This window comes from Pygocentrus nattereri, chromosome 16, assembly GCF_015220715.1.
Source record: "Pygocentrus nattereri isolate fPygNat1 chromosome 16, fPygNat1.pri, whole genome shotgun sequence".
NCBI classification, from domain to species: Eukaryota; Metazoa; Chordata; class Actinopteri; order Characiformes; family Serrasalmidae; genus Pygocentrus; species Pygocentrus nattereri.
Window position 1 is genome coordinate 36,479,499 of NC_051226.1, and position 20,853 is coordinate 36,500,351.

General features: G+C 44.8%; 1 protein-coding gene across 7 annotated transcripts in view; it reads left to right on the forward strand.

Annotated features, from left to right (window-relative positions):
- The window catches only part of rapgef1b (Rap guanine nucleotide exchange factor (GEF) 1b), a 68,257-nt gene that overhangs the window by 20,556 nt on the left and 26,848 nt on the right, over positions 1-20,853 (forward strand). For 3 of the 7 annotated variants that reach the window (XM_017683951.2, XM_017683949.2, XM_017683954.2), the window contains exons 2-10: positions 3,892-4,037; positions 5,485-5,663; positions 6,397-6,553; positions 6,725-6,813; positions 7,666-7,818; positions 12,508-12,570; positions 13,037-13,157; positions 16,453-16,639; positions 17,958-18,428. In XM_017683951.2, coding sequence (XP_017539440.1) covers positions 3,892-4,037; positions 5,485-5,663; positions 6,397-6,553; positions 6,725-6,813; positions 7,666-7,818; positions 12,508-12,570; positions 13,037-13,157; positions 16,453-16,639; positions 17,958-18,428 — 1,566 coding nt within the window. The remainder of the gene's footprint in view (positions 1-3,891; positions 4,038-5,484; positions 5,664-6,396; positions 6,554-6,724; positions 6,814-7,665; positions 7,819-12,507; positions 12,571-13,036; positions 13,158-16,452; positions 16,640-17,957; positions 18,429-20,853) is intronic. The other 4 variants (XM_017683952.2, XM_017683955.2, XM_017683950.2 and 1 more) reach the window with 3 other exon arrangements.

Sequence of the window (20,853 nt, forward strand, 5' to 3'; positions counted from 1 at the left end):
CGTGATATTTTTGCTATATCGTACACCCCTACAGTCGCGTCGCCGAGCAGCAGAGCTCATACACTTGTTATAGACTTATACACATGTTTAAGGAGCTCCTTTGTAGTATGTTTACTATTATTTTGACAGTCATAGCGAGAACGTGTAGTGGAGTGTTCTGGCCGTTATTAAGAGCTGGTGTTGGAGGCGTTTGTAATGTAAATGCGTGTCCAGTGCTCCTGAGGAGAGATGATGGAGAGAGATCTTTCAATAAACGCAAGTTTTTTGGTATGAAATGGGTGAAGAAAATTCAGGTTTATTTACAGTGGTGGTGATAGGAACCAGACGTCATACTGTCTACAACACAAATATAGCTGTTTTACTTACTGCCCCAAACCACAAGTGTTACCTACACTTGTCTGTTGTGTGCTTACATGGAAAGATGGTGGTGAAATAGTGGAAAGTTTTTTTTTTTTTTGGTGACTGTTTTGCCCTTCATGACCTTCTCTGTCTATAATTTTGACAGATTAAGACGGCATATGATTTATGCTGAAACTCAGCAAACAAGCGCTCAGACATCAGGCGGTGAATCATAACCGTCTCGTGTAGTAACTCTCTGTGAGGAGCTTTTAGAGGTGGACGTCTGGTTCCTATCACCACCACTGTTTCTCTAGAGCGGAGAATCAAGTGAAGCAGATCGTCGACACTGCTGTCCTGACTTTTTACTGATTTTACTGGGCAGTTGAGCAGTCGTTAACACTGGCCCTGGGCAGTAATGCGGCTGGTCAGTCTCTCGGTGTGTCAAGCGTGAACGTGCGGTGTGTAAGTGTGTGTTCTCATGGTGAGGTGTGGTTCCAGCTCATTTTGGTTATAATATGACTTCCCAATCCGTAAAGCATTCTTCTGGGCACGGTCAGGACGGAAAGGCAGAGCCCCTCACTGCAACAATGACCGTCAACGTTCACACCAAAACACACACACACAAACCATAATACACACACTGCATGGTTTCCTGCTGAGTTATCAGTCATCTCACACACCCCTACATTCCAGTCTCCTGTGTGGCTCGGAGAGCAGCGCTGCTACAGGAGCTCGTCTAAAGGGAGTCTGGCTGCTTCATATTTCGCACATTATACTAAAAAAATGTCTGCAGACTCTAGAGGGCGCCCACGAGCAAGTCCTCAATGAATGGGTGCGGCTGGAGCTCAATGGCTAAAAATGAAAGGTTAGACTGGTTTTTGGCCGGTTCACCAGGAGCTGCTCATTTTGGGAAAACAAGATTGTATTAAAAATCAGAGAAAGTATCACAGCTACTGAGAGATGATTGGTTAGTGTTACTGCTACTGAGTGCTGATTGGTTGGTGTTACTGCTACTGAGAGCTGATTGGTTAAGATTACTGCTACTGAGCGCTGATTGGTTAAGATTACTGCTACTGAGCGCTGATTGGTTAAGATTACTGCTACTGAGCGCTGATTGGTTGGCATTACTGCTACTGAGAGCTGATTGGTTGGCATTACTGCTACTGAGAGCTGATTGGTTGGCGTTACTGCTACTGAGAGCTGATTGGTTAAGATTACTGCTACTGAGAGCTGATTGGTTGGCATTACTGCTACTGAGAGCTGATTGGTTGGCGTTACTGCTACTGAGAGCTGATTGGTTGGCGTTACTGCTACTGAGCGCTGATTGGTGAAAGAATGAATAAAGTAAAAACGGATGATTAAATTGTAAATCATGATTTTTATACATGTAATTGTCAGCTAAAGATCCACAGTCGCGATGGACCTAATTGTTTACTTGCTGAAGACCCCCTCAGACACCACCACCCCCTCCCCCAGCCTGTCCGGTTTGGCTGAAATCTGGCAGCCCTAACACGTTGGACACTAGCTCTATCGCCCAATCGCGCTTCATGAAATTCCAATTATGATAAAGCTCCTCAGAGCAGCTGAGTGTGTTTGTGTTGGTCTCCGGTGGGATTGAGCTTGTCTGTGGTGATGTTTATCACTCTGTGGGCAGAGCTTGTACGTCTGCGGTACTTGAGATATTCTGCTGGAGAGGGCACACCAGGGATGGGCTTTTCAGTCAAATTTCATATTTGAATTTGTAAAACGTTCAAAAAAATATTTAAATAATAACCTTCTCCCCTACAACAGGCTACCGTATACCAGAGCAGAGACAGTGGTGCCACTCTGCATCTTTGGCACGAGAAAGGGGTCAGTCTGAAGCGGTGGTCAGAGTCCTTTTTCCTGGAGATCTACCATCCTGCAGAGTTTAGTTCCAACCTGCATCAAACATGCTGCTCTCCGCTTTCCTGACAGTGATGCATCTGATCCAGCATATCAGGGACTTCTGAAGTGATGTAGCAGCAGCTGGTGTGGCAGATGGTGGTTGGAACCAGACGCAACAGGATTGTAGATTTCCATGATCAGGGTTGATGATCACTGATCTGAAGTCTTCAAGATAACAAATGCTATTCATCAGCTCACATCTCAGCAGGTAAAAGTGACTCAAATCCAGTCTTTTCCTCATATGAGACGCAGATGTGTGTCTCTGTGAACAGGTAAACACACTGAATCTGGCGTTTTCAGTTTCGATTCGAGACGCTTTCATATGTGGCACTGAAATCCGATCCGTATCCGGTCTGCGGCCGTGCGTCTCAGTCTGGCCAGCCAGATCGGATTTCGTGAGACTTCTACGTCAGTCCAACTCAACATTCGACATCATTTCACGCTGCTGAGACTCAAACATGATGTCTCTGTATAAAAATCATTGTAGACTCATTGCAAACTCATCCCGTTTGAAGAGATTTCTAAAGAAATGTCCGAACGCGGCCTCAAGAGAACGAAGCTGCAGCGTCAACTAACGGCTGAAACTCTGAAAGCAAAGTTTAAAGAATCCGAGGACACGAACCAAAGAAGTGACCGCGCCCTTTTTGCTGCGAGCTCGAACACATTCTGGGTGATGAGCCCAGCTGTCAGTCAGTGAAGCGAGGGGCGACTGGCATTCGTTGGCAGTCGTGATTGTTTACCTCTGGATGAGCCACAGGAAGCTCTGTTCTTCTGCGTATGCGGGTCGGTTTAGGAGCTGATCTGTTCAGCCTGTCGCATACAGATCACGTTTAAAGGATTCTGTGAACAGCCAAACAAAATCAGATTTGGGCCACGTTTACCGAACTGCTGGGCTTTAGTTACATTCAAAGAGGGGCGTCAGAACTGCTGGACTATTTTAGGTGGGATGGGAAATTTAGCTAGACAGCTAGTGAGATATTAGCATACTGTTGGTGACTGTTAATGCTGGTTGTGAATAAAGGGACCATAATACACTGAAATGACATTAAACTATGATAATACGGTGATTATTGTCATTTTTAACATTCTCAATTCTCAGATTTGTGGGTTTCCTTGGTCGCTTGTGCAGCCATTGTGCCGTTTTTTTTCTTTTTTCCCCCTCAACACTCGGTTAGGAATGTCTGAAACGCCTCTGTTTGGAGGGTCATGTAGCCCTAACACCTCACTCTACTCCTGTATGTCAACAAGAATCGGGACACCCCACCCCTAGACGAGAACACACAAAACAGAGGGCTAAGGGCTAAGTGGTAGAGGCAAGGGGTGAAATGGGATTGGGCCTTCTATTACATACTAAACTGTTTGGCTGTGTCCCAAATGGACCCCGTTTGGATGTTTGCGTTTAAGGGCACTGTTATGCATGTCATTCGTTCATAAACTGGAATTCCAGTGTAATTTTGAGGACACTATAAAATCTAATAGCGTAATCTATAGTGTGCCATCGATCACTACATCAGCTGAAAGAGTGCCAGCGTGCTCTGCAAGTGTCTTGTTATTATGCAAACAGAAAAGGAGAAAAAGTCCTCCTCCTTCTGCTTTTCTAATCCCTCTCTTTCTCACAATTTGCAGACTCCCAGAGGTCACACCTGTCCTCCTTCACCATGAAGCTGATGGATAAGTTCCATTCGCCCAAGATCAAGCGCACGCCTTCCAAGAAGGGCAAGCAGCACCAGCCGGAGCCGGCCGTCAAAAGCACGGAGAAACCAGTCAACAGGGTACCAGCGGCAACTCTGCATGACCACTGCACTCTAGAACAACCCGACCACCTACACGACTAACTCTGAGCTCTCACATAGCAACCAAATTCCACACAAACTAACTCCGTACTACGCAGCCCAACCGGGGATGCTAATCTTTTGCAAATTCTTTTGACTCATAACCAACAGTTATGATTTAATATTAATATTTTAATCATATTTAATATTTTCGTGATGGAATATTAATCAACAAACCAGAAATGGTCGAAAACGGTGCATGAAAACATCGAACACATCACTTTGTTTTATATAAACAAGGCTTTAGGCTTTCAGTCTAATGTAACAGATATGACAGTAACGTAATGACGTCTATTATATGCTTATTATATACCACATATTACTAGCACGAGCTAACAAACACACATAGCCTGGCTTGAAGATCATATGTATAGTATAAACAACTATAAACGTAAAGTTGGTCAATTTTGTGTCAAAGGCTGGAGTCAGCAACATGCGGCTCTACAGCAAAATTTACAGTAAAAATACTTTTACTTTACAGTAAAATAAAGCTCTGCTGATCCTTCAACACAGTTTAACAGTAAATGGGCTTAAACTGCTGCTCCACCCTTTAGCCCTGAAGATCAGTGCAGACTGCTGGTCACCATAGCAACACAGACAACAGTCTCGCCTAGCTAGTAGCTATGAAACGGCAAAGAGAGAGATTTAAGACGAACGTCGATAATTTGGAGACGAATGGACTTATTTGAGTTTATAATCAGTCCAGCTGGTTTCCTGATACGTTTAATCTGCAACGAGAAACTGACAAACACTAAAAAGTCACAAAGATGAAGTCAGTATCTTGTTTGCCAGCTTCTTGTTTGAATTCATTCCGCCTTAAAAGGTGCTGCAGCCACATTCTGGCGCCTCAGGCACCATTTAAGGTGGAACAGGAAAATTCAAACAAGAAGCTTGTGAACAAGAAGCGACTTCAGCCTCTTCGTCAGTCAACGACGAAGGCTGAGAGACGTTTTACAAGAAACTGGTCCACTTTTGAGGAAAAGTTTCCTGCTGGAGACGTGAGAAAAGCAGCTGTAGCTGAGCTGAAGCTTAAAGCGGAATGAAGTGAGTTTGTGTTTTTTGTTTATATTCTAGGTTTTAGCATTTACTAGTACATCAGCACATCCCGAGACACCTTCACAGCCAAGATGTTAAAACGGACATAAAACTGTGTGGTTTTGATTTTTGGTGGTCATGGGACTAACCAGATAGGCCATCCATTATCTGACCAGCACATACAGTGTGTCTCAAAGCTACACTCACTCTAATCGGTTTCCGTCTTCGCTGCTCAGTTACCTCGACATGAACTACAGCCCCTTTTCTTCTAAGCTGCAGCCTCCCTGCCACACGGGCTGGAGCTCAGTGAGTCTCACTCTTAACCCTGTTTAATATTCACGTTGTTGTACAGAAGGTGAGCCGATTGGAGGAGCAGGAGAAGGAGGTGGTGAGCGCGCTGCGGTATTTTAAAACCATCGTGGACAAAATGGCAGTGGATTCCAAAGTGCTGCAGATGCTGCCAGGATCCGCCAGCAAAGTTCTGGAGGCCATTCTGCCTCTCGTGCAGGTGGAGGCAAGGATCCAGCACAGGTAGGAGAGGCCGTGTGTAGGGTATGTGTACACGTCGGGTAGGAGGACGTGGTTTGTGTGGTTGTGTTTGTAGAAAGTTGGAGACCACTTTCCAGTCAGAACCGCCATTAAGTACGAGTTGTTCTTTTTTCAGTGTCAGAAAAAAAAGCAGAAACATATTTAGCAAAAAAATCAAACAGAAGCATCAACCACGGAATGTAAAATCAATTTTTCAGTATTTACTTCTTCTCACAGTGGAAGGATGGACAGAAACATCTGTGGATGTTTTCAGATCTGAAGCAGCTTGATGTTCTCCTCTCTCTCAGAGATGAAAGCTTTAAGTGCTGTTTATCTGATGGGGGCAGTTTTGAGGTCTACCAGGTTTTCCAGGTGGTTGTTAGGAGGCCCATTTTCCTTGTAGATTGTAATAATTTTTGGAAACTTCTGCTTTTTTACTTAGTTTTTTTAACTTTCCTCAGTTCCGTCCACAAAAATGTGTCCTGAAAACTGAAGTAGTTGAACCTCATGGCTGTTTTGACTGGAAATGAAATGAATGAGACCCCTGATGTTTATATGGTGATGTGCTTCTGGTTACAGTTGAGGTTTAGGTCGTGTTTAGGTCAGATTAGGAGTTACAGCAACATTTGGATCAACTGAAGTAATTCAAATTCTCTCTCTCTCTCTCTCTCTCTCTCTCTCTCTCTCTCTCTCTCTCTCTCTCTCTCTCTCTCTCTCTCTCTCTCTCTCTCCCTAGCTCGGCCATAGCCTCCTGTCATAATCGAGTGTATCAGAGTTTGGCTAATCTCATCCGCTGGTCTGACCAGGTGATGCTGGAAGGCATCGACCTTGACGACAAGGACACTGTGACAACCGTTACCACGGTGATAAAGGCGGTGCTGGATGGTGTGAAAGTAAGCTGTTCAGAAGTGTTTGTGTTTGTTTACTTCAACCTTCAGTGGTTAGGTATGGGATTATATTATTCACAGTGGTTTGGAAGGGACGGTTGCGGAGCTGGATGCACAAGGAAACTTTGTTTTTTTAAACATTTAACGTGTGTGTGTGTGTGTCTGTGTGTGTGACAGGAGTTGGTGAAACTGACTATAGAGAAACAAGAGCAGCCATCTCCAACTTCTCCCAGCAAGCCAGTGCCCCCTGTGGCCAAAACAGAGAGGTATAGTTTCTGTGTGTTTGTCTGTGTTTGCATGTGTTATTGCTTTAGGTGTATTGCTGTATATTATAAGGCGCTGAACTGATGATGTGATTTGGTGTAAGTGTTTCAGATTAACCTGCATGATTATAATCAGAATACTTTACTCTTGTTGGGTTACATGAGTACCTAGATTCATCAGAACACCCGCAGAAGCCCATCTGAAGTGGGTTCGGGATGTTCAAAGCACACAGTAAATAACACTGTGGTTATTTTGAGGACTTATTTATTATAACCTTCTACATCAGTAATGTGTGCAGCACAAAATTATCAGAAGGGAAGACGCTGGTTAACTGTTTATATATGGTTATTTTCCATAAGGTCTTAAAGGGTGGGGCTAAACTGCTGTAGTCTTAATGGGTGGGGCTGAACTGCTGTAGTCTTAATGGGTGGGGCTAAACTGCTGTAGACTGAATGGGTGGGGCTAAACTGCTGTAGACTGAATGGGTGGGGCTAAACTGCTGTAGACTGAATGGGTGGGGCTAAACTGCTGTAGACTGAATGGGTGGGGCTAAACTGCTGTAGACTGAAACTGTAGACTAAACTGCTGTCTCTCTCTCTTTCTCTTTCTCTTTCTCTCTCTCTCTCTCTCTCTCTCTCTCTCTCTCTCTCTCTCTCTCTCTTTCTCTATCTCTCTCTCTCTCTGTCTCTCTCTCTTTCTCTTTCTCTCTCTCTCTCTCTCTCTCTCTCTCTCTCTTTCTCTTTCTCTCTCTCTTTCTCTCTCTTTCTCTCTTTCTCTTTCTCTCTCTCTCTCTCTCTCTCTCTCTCTCTCTCTCTCTCTCTCGCTCGCTCGCTCGCTCGCTCTCTCTCTCTCAGTGAGTGTGAAATGCCTCTAACAGAGCGGGAGAAGGAAATCTTGAACAAGACCACGCCCATTGCCACTCCCACAGACAGTTTGACAGACATTTCCGAGGAGGAAGTGGCTCCGCCCAAGCCTCCGCTTCCAGGGCTGAAGTTGGCAGAACACAGGTGAGAATGTGAGAGCTGTGATTGGCACTTTAATCCCAGCAAAGACAAAACTACTACTGTAGATGGAGTTCGACAAACTATTAGCAAAACAAACAACTACAAAACCATTTAAAATGCATTGGATGTGTATCGTCGCTGTCGTATCTCTCTATAGGAGAAGGACACAGGCCTTTTAACTTAATACGGTGACCCCAAAAAGTATTTGGACACGCCATTAGTGAACATGGTAAAACGTTTAGCTAAATGATGATCATTTTTGAGAAAAAAACATCAAGCTTGTGGTGGAGTCTGTGAGGAGAGAGCCTGGAGGAAAATTCCAGCCATGCTGCTCTAAAGCTACAGTCAAGAGTTTTGGATACAAACCTGCAGAAAGCTGCTCAAGCGATAACATGAAAAAATGCTGTGTCAAAAAGAAAATGAAAGTCTTGGAGCGCGGCACAAATATCCGGGGGGCCACTGTGCATTAGCCTAAGAAGAGTTTGTTATTCCAGGTTGTTTTGGACCATAATTGGTGTGTCCATCAGGAAACGAGCGCACATTGTGAAAGGCCACCTAATAAAACGCGGTGGCCGTGTTTAAATTATTAGGGTTGTGTTAAATAACGAGGCCTTGTTCACTCACGCCTTCACTATCGCATCGGCAGCTTCCAGACTGAGGTAAACGGCGCAGTAGCTCATAGTCTGTAGGATATGATCTAGAACGTGGTCAGTGTTTAGAACATTAGTGGGTCAGTAGTGTAGCGTGTTGCGGACAGTGAGAGCTCTGCTGTACGCTAGGAAGTAATATCCATTACTGTAATGTCATTAACAGAGCTGCCCAAACAGAGCTGCCCTGACCGGAACGTGACCTGTGAATACGTTTGATTTGGTCACTACTTTGAAAAACGACCTTTTATTTGTTTAGTGAATTGAGATCTTGGGGATAATTTAAAGTAAATTATTGTAGATTATTCTTCTTGTGCACACTGTTCTAGAATGTTCTTCCCCTTACACAGTGTTCTAGAATGTTCTCTCTCTTCACATTCTTATAGGACCTACTTCTAAATTCCCACCATTCTAGAATGTTCTCCCCCATACACACTGTTCTAGAATGTTCTCTCTCTTCACATTCTTATAGGACCTACTTCTAAATTCGCACCATTCTAGAATGTTCTCTCTCTTCACATTCTTATAGGACCTACTTCTAAATTCGCACCATTCTAGAGTGTTCTCTCCCATACACACTGTTCTAGAATGTTTTCCCCATTCATTCTTGTCTATAAGGCTTTCCTCCTCTGTGCTGTTGTAGAGGATTTTCCCCCCCTTTATGCTATTCTAGAATATTCTCCTTGTTCGTGCTGTTCTGGAATGTTCTCCCTCCTTTCACACTGTACCTAGAACCTTCATTCTCTGGTCACACTCATTATTCTTCTCATGCACACTGTTCTAGAATGTTCTTCCCATTCACACTGTGATTGGACCTACTTCTTCAATCCCACCATTTTAGAATGCTCTCCCCCATTTACACTGTTCTAGAATGTTCTTCCCATTCTTTCTTGTCTGGAATGTTTTCCTCCTTGGTGCTACTTTAGGATATTCTCCTTGTTCGTGCTGTTTTGGAATGTTCTCTCTCTCCTTTCACGCTGACTCTTCTTCCTTGTTCACGCTCCTGTAGATTATTCTTCTTAGGCACATTGTTCTAGACTGTTCTCCCCCATCCACACCATCCTGTCAGTTGTTTATGAAAAGCCCAGCTTTAAGCATAATGCTGTGGTCACTGTGGCCAGGTGATTATGGTCAGTCCTGGTGTGATAAGGTCTTGGAGGAAACATTTATGAACAGCTAACGTTAAACATGGCGCATTTCTGCTGTTCAAGTGAATTTCACATGAAAGTCAGATGAGAATGAGTTAAACGGGCTAAATTTACCAGCGTCCGGTCAGACGGTGGGGACTGCTGAGCTAAAAGCGTCAGACTGCGTGTTTGGCTGCTGCACCACGATGTTTGGGCACCTCTGTTCTGTAGTGATATCAGTTTCCAGTTGATGAGGCAATGTAATAAACTCCCCCTCAGCTTAATAATAGCCGTGGAGAGCCATATTTAACTGTGATTGCGGTTCTTCCACATAAACACAGCCTCCTACTCTTATCTGTGCTCTGCGAAGCAGAAGTGCTGTTTTCCTCCCTCTTTCTGTCTTTCTTTCTCCACAAGAGAGCAGATAGATATGCGGTAGTGAAACACGCTTGAAAGAGGAACGTCTGCAGCGAGGAGACGGCTACTTAGCACTTGTCGATCTGGGATGCAATCCGGGTGCAGAAGAGTGCAGTTTGAAACTCCTTCTTCCTCTATAGAAACCGAATCAGTCATCTAATGGAGTCTGAGTTGAACTAGTCGTCCAAATGCTCTGTTCACAAACCTGCTGTTTTTAGTTGCTGTTGCTGGGCTGGACAGGCTTTGCAGAACTCTGTACATTTCTCTCAAGCATACTTAGTCTTTTTTTCCTGGTGCCGAAAAATGAGCAGCTTGCACTTATTGGCCATTTTAAAATATTCAGTTGAAAATTAAGTGAAGGGTGGTCTCTGATTTTTATATGATACAGTGCTCAGATAAAAATACTGCGGTTAAGCTCATCGTCTTTCATCAAATCAAGGTTAATCTAGACGGAAATGGGTAAGGATTAATCAGTGAGGTGGTGAGATGAGAGCCACGTGGTCTGTTTTAAAATTTTTGAAGGATGTTGCCCACAGTGAAACGTTTTGTACAGAAATTGCTGGAAGTTTTACAGAGTAATTCAAATGTTTGGTTTTTTTTTTTTTTTTTTTTTTTTTTTTGTTACTATGGACCAGGAGTGCTCAACTCCAATCCTGGAGGGCTGGTGTCCAGCACAGTTGGGTGATTTACCTGCTCCAACACGCCTGATTACACTTATCTGTTAATTACCAGGTTAAGTGGGTGTGTTTGAGCAGGGAAACCTCCAAACTGTGCTGGACACCCTTGACGACCAGCTTTGCGCACGCCTGCTAAGGACTGTTTATGTATTGACTTGACGCTGACGTGACGTAGTGTAACTGCACGTTATGGCCAAAAGTATGTGGACACCTTTCCTAATTATTCAGGTGTTTTGGCCACACCCATTGCTAACATGTGTACAAAATCAGGCACACAGCCATGCAGTCTCCATAGACCAGTGTGGCAGTAGAGCAAGTAATACTGGAATACTGTGACTTGTAAACATGGCTCTGTCACAAGGTGCACCTTTGCCACGAGTTAATGAAATTTCTGTCCTGCTAGATCTGCCCCAGACAACTGTAAGTGCCATTACTGTAAAAGGGAAAAGTGTAGGAGCAACAATAGCTCAGCTACAAAGTGGCACACCATACATGGTGAAGCTGACGAGTGCTGTAGTGTGTAGCAGTCATGAATCATCTGCTGCATCAGTGACTGCAGAGTTCCAAAATTCCTTGGGAAGCAACATTAGCACAAGAACTAGGCGACGGGAGATTAATTAAATGGGTGGACAAGTAGCTCCACACAAGCCTGAAATCACTATGCGCGATGCCAAGTGTCGACTAAAATGGTGTAAAGTGCCGCCGCTGGACTCTGGAGCAGTGGAAACCTGTTCTCTGGAGTGCCGAATCGCACATCACTGTCTGGCTGTATGACATACAGAACAGACAGTGCCAAAGTTTGGTGGAGGAGGGATAATCATCTGGGGCTGTTTTTCATGGTTTAGCTTTGGCCCCTTAGTTCCACTGAAGGGTAATGTTAATGCTTGCCAACATCAGTGACCTCTCAATTGCTCTATTGACTGAATGGAAAGAAATTCCCAGAAGAGTGGAGGCTGTTATATAGCTGCAAAGAAGGAGGGCAACTCCGTGTTTATGCCCATTTTGGAATGGGATGTCCAGCAAGCTCATATAGGCGTGGTGGTCAGGTGTCCACAAACCTGTGGCCGCATAGTGAACATGTGCTCGCTGTCATTACAAGGTGTGAAATTTGTTGGATTTTTTTTCCCCAGCATTCTGTACTGCCTATTCAACCTGGTAACAGTTGCTATGAAGGGATGCATTTGTGGGCGGAGCATGGATTTTATTTTGAAATGTATGGTCTGCTGTCAGTTCTGTTTATCACACTGTATGTGAATATCTGTATATCTCTCTCTCTCTCTCTCTCTCTCTCTCTCTCTCTCTCTCTCTCTCTCTCTCTCTCTCTCTCTCTGTCTCTCTCTCTCTCTCTCTCTCTCTGTCTCTCTCTCTCTCTCTCTCTCTCTCTCTCTCTCTCTCTGTCTGTCTGTCTGTCTGTCTGTCTGTCTCTCTCTCTCTCTCTCTCTCTCTCTCTCTCTCTCTCTCTCTCTCTCTCTCTGTGTCTCTCTCTCTCTCCGTGTCTCTCTCTCTGTGTGTCTCTCTCTCTCTCTGTGTCTCTCTCTCTCTCCGTGTCTCTCTGTGTCTCTCTCTGTCTCTCTCTCTGTCTCTCTCTCTCTCTCTCTCTCTCTCTCTCTCTCTCTCTCTCTCTCTCTCTCTCTCTCTCTCTCTCTCTCTCTCTCTCTCTGTCTCTCTCTCTCTCTCTACCTTGTCTGTTGCCATTATGTTGTCTTTCTGTCTTCATTTTTTTTTTCTCTGGTCTTCATCCTTTTTTCTATGTGCTCTGCGGTCGTTTGATCATCCTGCTCCTTTGTCTCTGCACTGTGTCATCGTTTGGTTGTCCTGGGCCAGGAGCAGGATGCAGTTGTGCTCCGATCCTGTTGCCGGGCAGTGGAGGGCGGCGGTGATGGAAACGTACGTCAGCCAACGGGGTGCTCTGTGTGCATTGTGACATCACACAGCCCCGCCCCTCGGGCTTCCTGATTGGAGGGGAGCCGTAATATGCATGTGATTATGGGACAATGTGTGTTCAATCTCGAGTGCACATTGCGGAATGTCTGCCAATCAGGGACAAAGCCTGATTGTGACGAATTTGCATGATTGACCAATGAGTGCTCTGCCCTCAGAACCCCAACCTCATGATAATTTGTGATTGGTCAGCTCCCTTGTCTCCCTGGTTACTCAGCTAAGCTGAGAAACACCAAGAAACCCCTCCCGATTTCAGGATCGGGAGTTTTTTGTATTGATTTAGTTTGTGTGGGTGAATTTAAATCCCCAGCCCTCACTAACTTTGCTCGCTGTGTGTATTTGGTGATTAATTCACTTGATGGCGTTGCATATTAATAAAGTTTAAACATCATTATGATTGTTTTGCCTGCAGCCCACCCGCTCTGCCTCCAAAGAAGCGCCAGTCCGCGCATTCTCCCACCCGAGTTGCCATCGTAGCGCCTATGAGCAGGACCAACTGTGGCCTCAACCTGCCCCCTGGAGCGCTTAAACAGGTACAGAACCCAATCATGAGCTCATATCGTTCCTTCTAACATGCACCTCAAATAAAAACTTTGCCAAAGATACTGCTAGTCTTTCAATTCAGCTGGTTCATTTAACTAGGTTTGCAGAATTCTCTTCACTGAATTACTAAAATATGTAAACATTGTTTATCTGCGTGATGATTATGACCCTCAAAAGCATTAATGTTGATCCTGAGACCAATAAAAAAGATTAGACCGTCTGATTTTAAAAAAAAAAAATTTTAATTTAAGCTCTTCAGATACCCCTTTTGTGGCCATGTGGATCCTAAAGCAGAGCTAATATCAGGTTTTACAGTAATCTGGCTGTTAGTTTGTGCTGTTTTTTGGTGTTGGAGCTGGTTTATCTCACTGGCTAGTGAGGTCAGGTCCCTCTGAGTGCTCTGATGTGTAAATCATATAAGTATTTTCTACCCTTTGTTTATAGAATGAAGGGTAAAAGTAGAGTTGTAATGGTAGTGAGTGGGGTTTGATTTTGGAGCTGGATTGCTGGCTGATCGCTGATGGACAGTCACATGTGGATGAAATCGCTCTGGATGGGGAGGCAGAGTCTGAAGTGTGAATGTCACTGTTTTAACCCTTAGTTGGAATATGAAGGTCAGAAAACAGCAATAATATCAGGATTTTGGGCGAGTTCCTCACTGATGTTGATGTCACAGCTAGTTTGGGCTGAGTCTGCTGAATGATCTGATGTGTGTATCATGTCTGTAGCTTAAACTGTTCTGAAGTTATGGAGGGTTAAAATGAGCACCTAAAAGTAGGCAGTCTGCTTACACCCCACAGGAAGAGCTACACAGCCACAGGACGGGTTTAGATCAGATTCATTAGTTTAGATTTGGTACATGTGAAGCAGTGATGGACGAAGTACACAAACCATGTACTTGAGTTAAAGTAGAGACCCCCAAGGTAAAATATCACTATAGTAAAAGTAGAAGTTCCTCCCTTTAGACCTCCACTTGAGTAAAAGTACTAAAGTATTTCCCTTCAAATGTACTTAAGTATAAAGTAAAAGTACTAAAAGAGTAATTCTGGCTCTGATGTCCTGATATCATTTTTATAACCAGACTGGCTTCATGAACTCATTTCAGGTGAAAGTCCTCCAGCGTCTCTCTTGGTAAACCAGTCTTTTAATAGAACGTCATTAATTAGTGACGCTGACGTCTATTAAAATGATCAGAAGCACAAAACACTGAAGGTAAACAGTTTCCATCAGGGAGAACCGAGTGGCTCTGAAATCACTTTTTACACACAAGCAAAGTTTCAGTTTCAGATTTATTTACAACTTAGTTTCAAGTTTAAGTTGAATAAAAACTGGCTTTAAACTCAGGATCACAGATGAGCTCCTTTACTATGTTGATCTGTAGGCGTCTGTTCATAAACATAAACCAGCCCAAACTCATTTACTATAAAATGAAATGGTGTTTGTAGAAATTCAGAAAAGGAATTCAGAAATTCAGGCTGGTAGGCAAACTGAAGTGGGTCCATAGATGAGCTCACCATAGGGCGGAGTTGTCTAAGGACCAGCCTCTCCAGTGTCTTCATCAGGTGTGACGTCAGTGCCACAGGCCTGTAGCTGCTGAGGTCCTTTGGGTGCTGTGTTTTTGGCAATGGCACCACACAAGATGTCTTCCACAGTTGTGGTACTCTCCCCAGCTTCAGGCTTGTGTTGAAAATGTGCTCCACTATCCCGCACAGCTGATCTGCGCAGGACTTGAGGAGCCTGGCACTGACGCCATCCGGCCCTGTAGCCTTCCTCGCCTTGATCTTCCTGAGCTCATTTCTCACCTGGGCCATTGTGAAGGTCAGACTGGAGCAGGGGGGGTGCTGAGTGTTGGAATGTGTGAACGGGGTGTTACGACAACCAGCAGAACCAGTGGGGGGTGGGTGTGAGCTGAAAGTTGTTGTGCTGGGGGTGGTTGTGAGAGAGGGGGTAGAGCAGCATGTTGGAAGTGCCAGACAGGAGGGTTTCAGCAGAGATGTCTGTGTAGTGGGAGGGGCAGGTGAGTGATCAAACCTGTTGAAAAACAGATTGAGATCGTTCACCCACTTTTGGTCCCGTACTGCTTGAGAGTCGGACTTCTTGTGGCCAGAGATTGCTTTAAGGCCTTTCCAGACTCCGCTGACATTATTCTGCTGTAGTTGTTCCTCCATCTTCCTCCTGTAGCTAGCTTTGCCCTCCCGGATCTTCCTCCTCAGCTCCTTCTGCACCGCTTTCAGCTCCTCCTTATCCCCTAATCTAAAGGCCCTCTTCTTCTCCTTCAGAAGAGCCTTTATGTCAGGGTTAATCCACGGCTTGCTGTTAGAGAAACACCGTACAGTCCTGGTGGGTCCAGTGTTCTCCACGCAGAAGTTCACATAGTCCGTTACACAGTGCGTGAGGCTGTCTATGTCCTCCTCCTCATGATCACACAGCACTTCCCACACCGTTGTATTAAAACAGTCCTTCAGAGCCTCTTCAGTTTCCTCAGACCATTTCTTTACTGTGCGGTTGACTGCTGGTTCCCTCTGTACAAGAGGTTTGTACACAGGCAGGAGATGAACGAGGTGGTGATCAGATCTTCCCAGGGGAGGGAGGGGTGATGACCTATATGCCTCCTTTGTGTTGGCATTAAACAGTAAACCTAATGTCTTATGCTCGTGGGTATGGTTTGGTTTGTCCGTCAGAATTTTCGTGACTAAATCGTGAGCCAAATTATTCAGTAACTGCATGAAATAAATGGACGTTTTTATTTTATTTATTGATATATTTGTTTTTAAAAGCTCTGCTCAAATGAACAGAACTTGTTTTATGATCTCCACACATCACTGTACGCTTCCAATTTACTGCTGAGAGCCAAAAATCTCCGCCGCTCTTTGTATTCTCTAAAAGTGATGTTTCCAGAGCAGATCACTGAAGAGACGCCGTCTGTTTATAGTTTAGAGCCCAGATTTGGGGAAAAACGGGTCGACTTTCAGTAGAAAAACTGAGTTCAGCTTCTTTTATTATAAGGGATTAAAATGACGTCACCGTCTATTAGACTGGAGAGAAGAGCTACAGCCTCACACGACGCCCAGCTTCTGAATGGAGCTTATGGAACATGAACGTTATGAAGAACATGATGAAGTGCGTTTCGGACCCACCGGTGGTCCCGAGGAGGTGAAGAGGTTAAATTCCTGTCTTCACTGTCCTCTGTAGTGTAGTAAATTACGCCCCATGGTTAGTTTTGGCCCATATTTTTAAAGAAGTAGAATTGATTGTGGTTCTTGTTTGTGGTCTCTATGGTAACAGCAGCAGGAGTACGAAGTGGACCTCCACCACAGACGCTTTTCTGGCGGCAGCCAGTCGTACGGTGGGGATTCGCCCCGCCTCTCACCCTGCAGCAGCATGGGAAAGCTGAGCAAGTCGGACGAGCAGCTTTCATCCCTGGAGAGAGACAGCGGCCAGTGCTCACGCAACACCAGCTGCGAAACACTCGGTACACACACACACACACACACACACACACACACAGTGTATTACCACAGCCTATGGGAGCCCCTAGTCAATTGAAATATTTTGTTGATTTACCAAGTGAAAAACAAGTGAACACACCCTCAACAGAGAACACACTTCTGCTCATTTTAAAGCACGGTTATTGTTCATATACTGGGGACAAAAAATAGTGTGGCCTGTGCAAAAGTTGGGCCACCTTTTCAATAGAAATTGAAATTAAGTTTGCTGTCAGGAGAGGATGTGTTCATTTTTTTCATTAAAAAAAAAATCTGCAAAAGTTATTTGATCATGGATTTTCAAACTTTTGCATTCAGCTGCCTCTTGGATCACTGTATGTTCTACACATGTTTTTAGTCTTATAGTTTCTGAAAAGAGCATTACTTCCTGAAAATGAAAAACAAGTAGCCTTGAGGGGACCAGAAAAAAGACCCCACAGGTGTGTTTCTTATCAGAGCATTATTTGTAGAGAGATGTAATCATTGTATGTCTCTCTCTCGCTCTCTCTCTCTCTCTCTCTCTCTCTCTCTCTCTGTCTCTCTCTCTCTCTCTCTCTCTCTCTCTCTCTCTGTCTCACTCACTCACTCACTCACTCACACTCTCTCTCTCTCTCTCTCTCTCTCTCTGTCTGTCTGTCTGTCTGTCTGTCTGTCTCTCTCTCTCTCTCCCTCTCTCCCTCTCTCCCTCTCTCTCTCTCTCTCTCTCTCTCCCTCTCTCTCTCCCTCTCTCTCTCTCTCTCTCTCTCTCCCTCTCTCTCTCCCTCTCTCTCTCCCTCTCTCCCTCTCACCCTCTCTCTGTCTCTCTCTCTCTCTCTCTCTCTCTCTCTCTCTCTCTCTCTGTCTCTCTCTCTCTCTCTCTCTCTGTCTCACTCACTCACTCACTCACTCACACTCTCTCTCTCTCTCTCTCTGTCTGTCTGTCTGTCTGTCTGTCTCTCTCTCTCTCTCCCTCTCTCCCTCTCTCCCTCTCTCTCTCTCTCTCTCTCTCTCTCTCCCTCTCTCTCTCCCTCTCTCTCTCCCTCTCTCTCTCCCTCTCTCTCTCCCTCTCTCTCTCTCTCTCTCTCTCCCTCTCTCTCTCCCTCTCCCTCTCCCTCTCTCTCTCTCTCTCTCTCTCTCTCTCTCTCTGTCTCTCTCTCTCTCTGTCTCTCTCTCTCTCTCTCTCTCTCTCTCTCTCTCTCTCTCTCTCCCTCTCCCTCTCCCTCTCCCTCTCCCTCTCCCTCTCTCTCTCTCTCTCTCTCTCTCTCTCTCTGTCTGTCTCTCCCTCTCCCTCTCTCCCTCTCTCTCTCTCTCTCTCTCTCTGTGTAGATAACACAGAAGGATACGATCCTGACTACGACTTCCTCCATCAGGATCTCTCCGTGTCCGAGCCTTTACCGTTTCCCACAGTTCACAGCGGCTGCCTTAGTCCTCTCCCCGAAAGCCTCAGTGAATCTCCGTCCCCTGGCCCCACCCACCCCCGGTTCAGCGCCCCCCTGAGCAGCCAGAGCTCTCTGGATCACTGGACTCCGCCCTCCACTGCTGGAGCATCCAATGGGGAGCAGCCCCCCGCCCTGCCGCAGAAGAAGCGGCGCTCTGTTCCAATCCTCTCGTCCTGTCCTCTGTACGAACGTCTTCCCTCGCATTACGACAACTTACAGGAGGAGGACACGCCCACACCGCCGTTTCCATTGGTAACGCCTGTGTCTCCTGGGCTGCAGTGTAACGGGAGCGAAGCCGAGACTCCGAGCGTCTTCAGTGACAGCCCACCACCCCTACCGGAGAAAAAGAGCAAAACCAGTAAGAGTTAGAGGAGTAGTGGGTGATATTGGGCTCGTATGCCACAAAAAAAAAACAGATAACGTGACTCACATACAGTGCAAAACACGCTAATTTCCTCATCTCTCGTTTAGTGAACTGCAGTTTTAGGTAAATTAGTCCAGTTTGTTGTTTAAAGAGCAGATATCAGAATATAATGAGTTAAATCAGGAAGGAGAGCAGAAGGTAGAGCACAGCCTGTCTCTTGGGGTTAGCCATCAGCCGTTAGACATGGACACTAGCCAGCTTGCAATGCGCTTACGGTCTACTGTGAGCCTCACTCGGTCAGCTGCTTCAGGAGACGCCGCCCATAAGAGCACTGCAGCTTCTCAGCTAATACTGAGCATGATTCGCTTTAATATTTACCACATTCCAGCAGCGTCTGGCACCCGTAACTTAAAGCTCGGGTGTAAGAGGTGCACTTGTGAAACAAATGACCTTCAGACTTAAAACATTCAGCACTGTTTTTGCTGCACTCAGAGAAGCCGCTGTCTCATATGCACTCAGCTTTATCCTGTTATAGTAATTAAGTAATGATCAAATCTGTCTATATATTGTGTTTACATGCACTTAATAATCCGATAACTGCAAAAAAACTGATTTTGTCAGGTCAGCTTTTTTGTCGATACTACAATATCTACAGGACATACAGTGTACTGATATTGCGCTGCTCTCAGACCCTGTGGTGTAACAATAACAAATAGACGGTAAACAGGAAAAGTATGAATTTAAATAGACACTAAAAAAAGACACTAATCGTAAAAATAAACATTAATTGTAGAAAAATAGAGTAATAAAAAATAATATAAATATAAGAGGTCCTGAAATTAACGATAAAGTGACATAAGGACATACAGAGTAAGGCCTGTATTACTCCTTGTCAGTGATCTGACAGTAATCAGATTTCTGCTTGATAACCAGCCAATAAACTCACAGAAGAAGATGTGACATAAACGTAACATCAAACTCAAACTTATAAAAACAAAATATGCAGTATATTTAAATCCTTCATTTCGTCAAGCATGAATTTGGTTTCAGCATCGCTCAGTGTTTTGCTGCGTCTCGTGGCAACACTGCTCGCTTATTTCTGGTACCACCTTCTGGTTTCACTCCTGAGCGACTGAGAAGTCTGAAAGAAATCAGAGTTCACAGCACCGAGAAATCTGATTATTCAGCTAAAATCCAGCCTCTTTATCAATTACTTCATCAGATTTCTAGACCTTACTCCCATATAAGAAATCGAGTATGGTGTGTTACACGGTCGTTTGAATAATCAGATTATGATCAGATTATTGGTTGCGTTTAAACATCATTTCTGTTTTTACTATTTCACCCCATAACAATATTTTCGATTTGCTTCAGTTCTTATTAAAAGTGAATCTATAAAATAAACATAATACGCATAAATACACGCTAAGCAAAAGTCGGTCTTTGGCTTGTATCAGTAGTGGAACCCTTTTTGGTGCTATATAGACTTAAATTAAAAGTAAAATCCTTCTCCTGTGAAGTCCTCGTTTTGGAGATACAAGGTTTTGTTCCGACAGCAGCGATAAATATTTTTGGCCATAGCACCTATTAATAAGTTTAGAGCGGCGTGTGTGCGGTTACCAGGGAGTGCCGGGCAAATGTGACAGAATAACTAACCGCAGTAAAAATGTTTGTTGTGGTAATACATGTTGTTGTCTTTGTCACTGTTTACTACTCATATTGATTTGGGGCAGTCGTGGGCTGGAGGTTAGGGATCTGGCCCTGTGACCAGAAGGTTGCCGGGTTCGATCCCCAGGGCCGACAGTCCATGATTGAGGTGTCCTTGAGCAAGACACCTAACCCCCAACTGCCCCCCGGGCGCCGTGGATAGGGCTGCCCACCGCTCCGGGCAAGTGTGCTCACTGCCCCCTAGTGTGTGTGTGTATTCACTAGTGTGTATGTGGTGTTTCACTTCACGGATGGGTTAAATGCGGAGGCGGAATTTCCCCGTTTGTGGGATCAAAAAAGTATCACTTAATCTTAACTTAATCTTAATCTTGACAGTAGCCTGTTAGCTAACCGGAACGTTGCCATTCAAGGCCACACATATACAATACAAACAGCAGCTAATGAAGAGGATTAAATACACGGCATCGCTTACTGTTCAGACTGGAAACGCTTTCCTGCTTAAATCTCATATATAGGACATCCGATTCGGGCAGCCTGTGTTCACATTACAGGGTTGAAGTGGAGCCGCTTTCCCATGTGGTCCTACACCAGATAGATCTCCAGTATGTGGCCAGTAATGAGTAGTGAGTTCAAGCAGTGTGTGTTGTGAAGCTTGGATGTTGAGCGACTGTAGGGTTTGTGGTGTGACTGCGCACGACTGTGTTCCTCTATGCTGTTGATGCCGTGTGTAACTGGACACGCAGTGTGATGT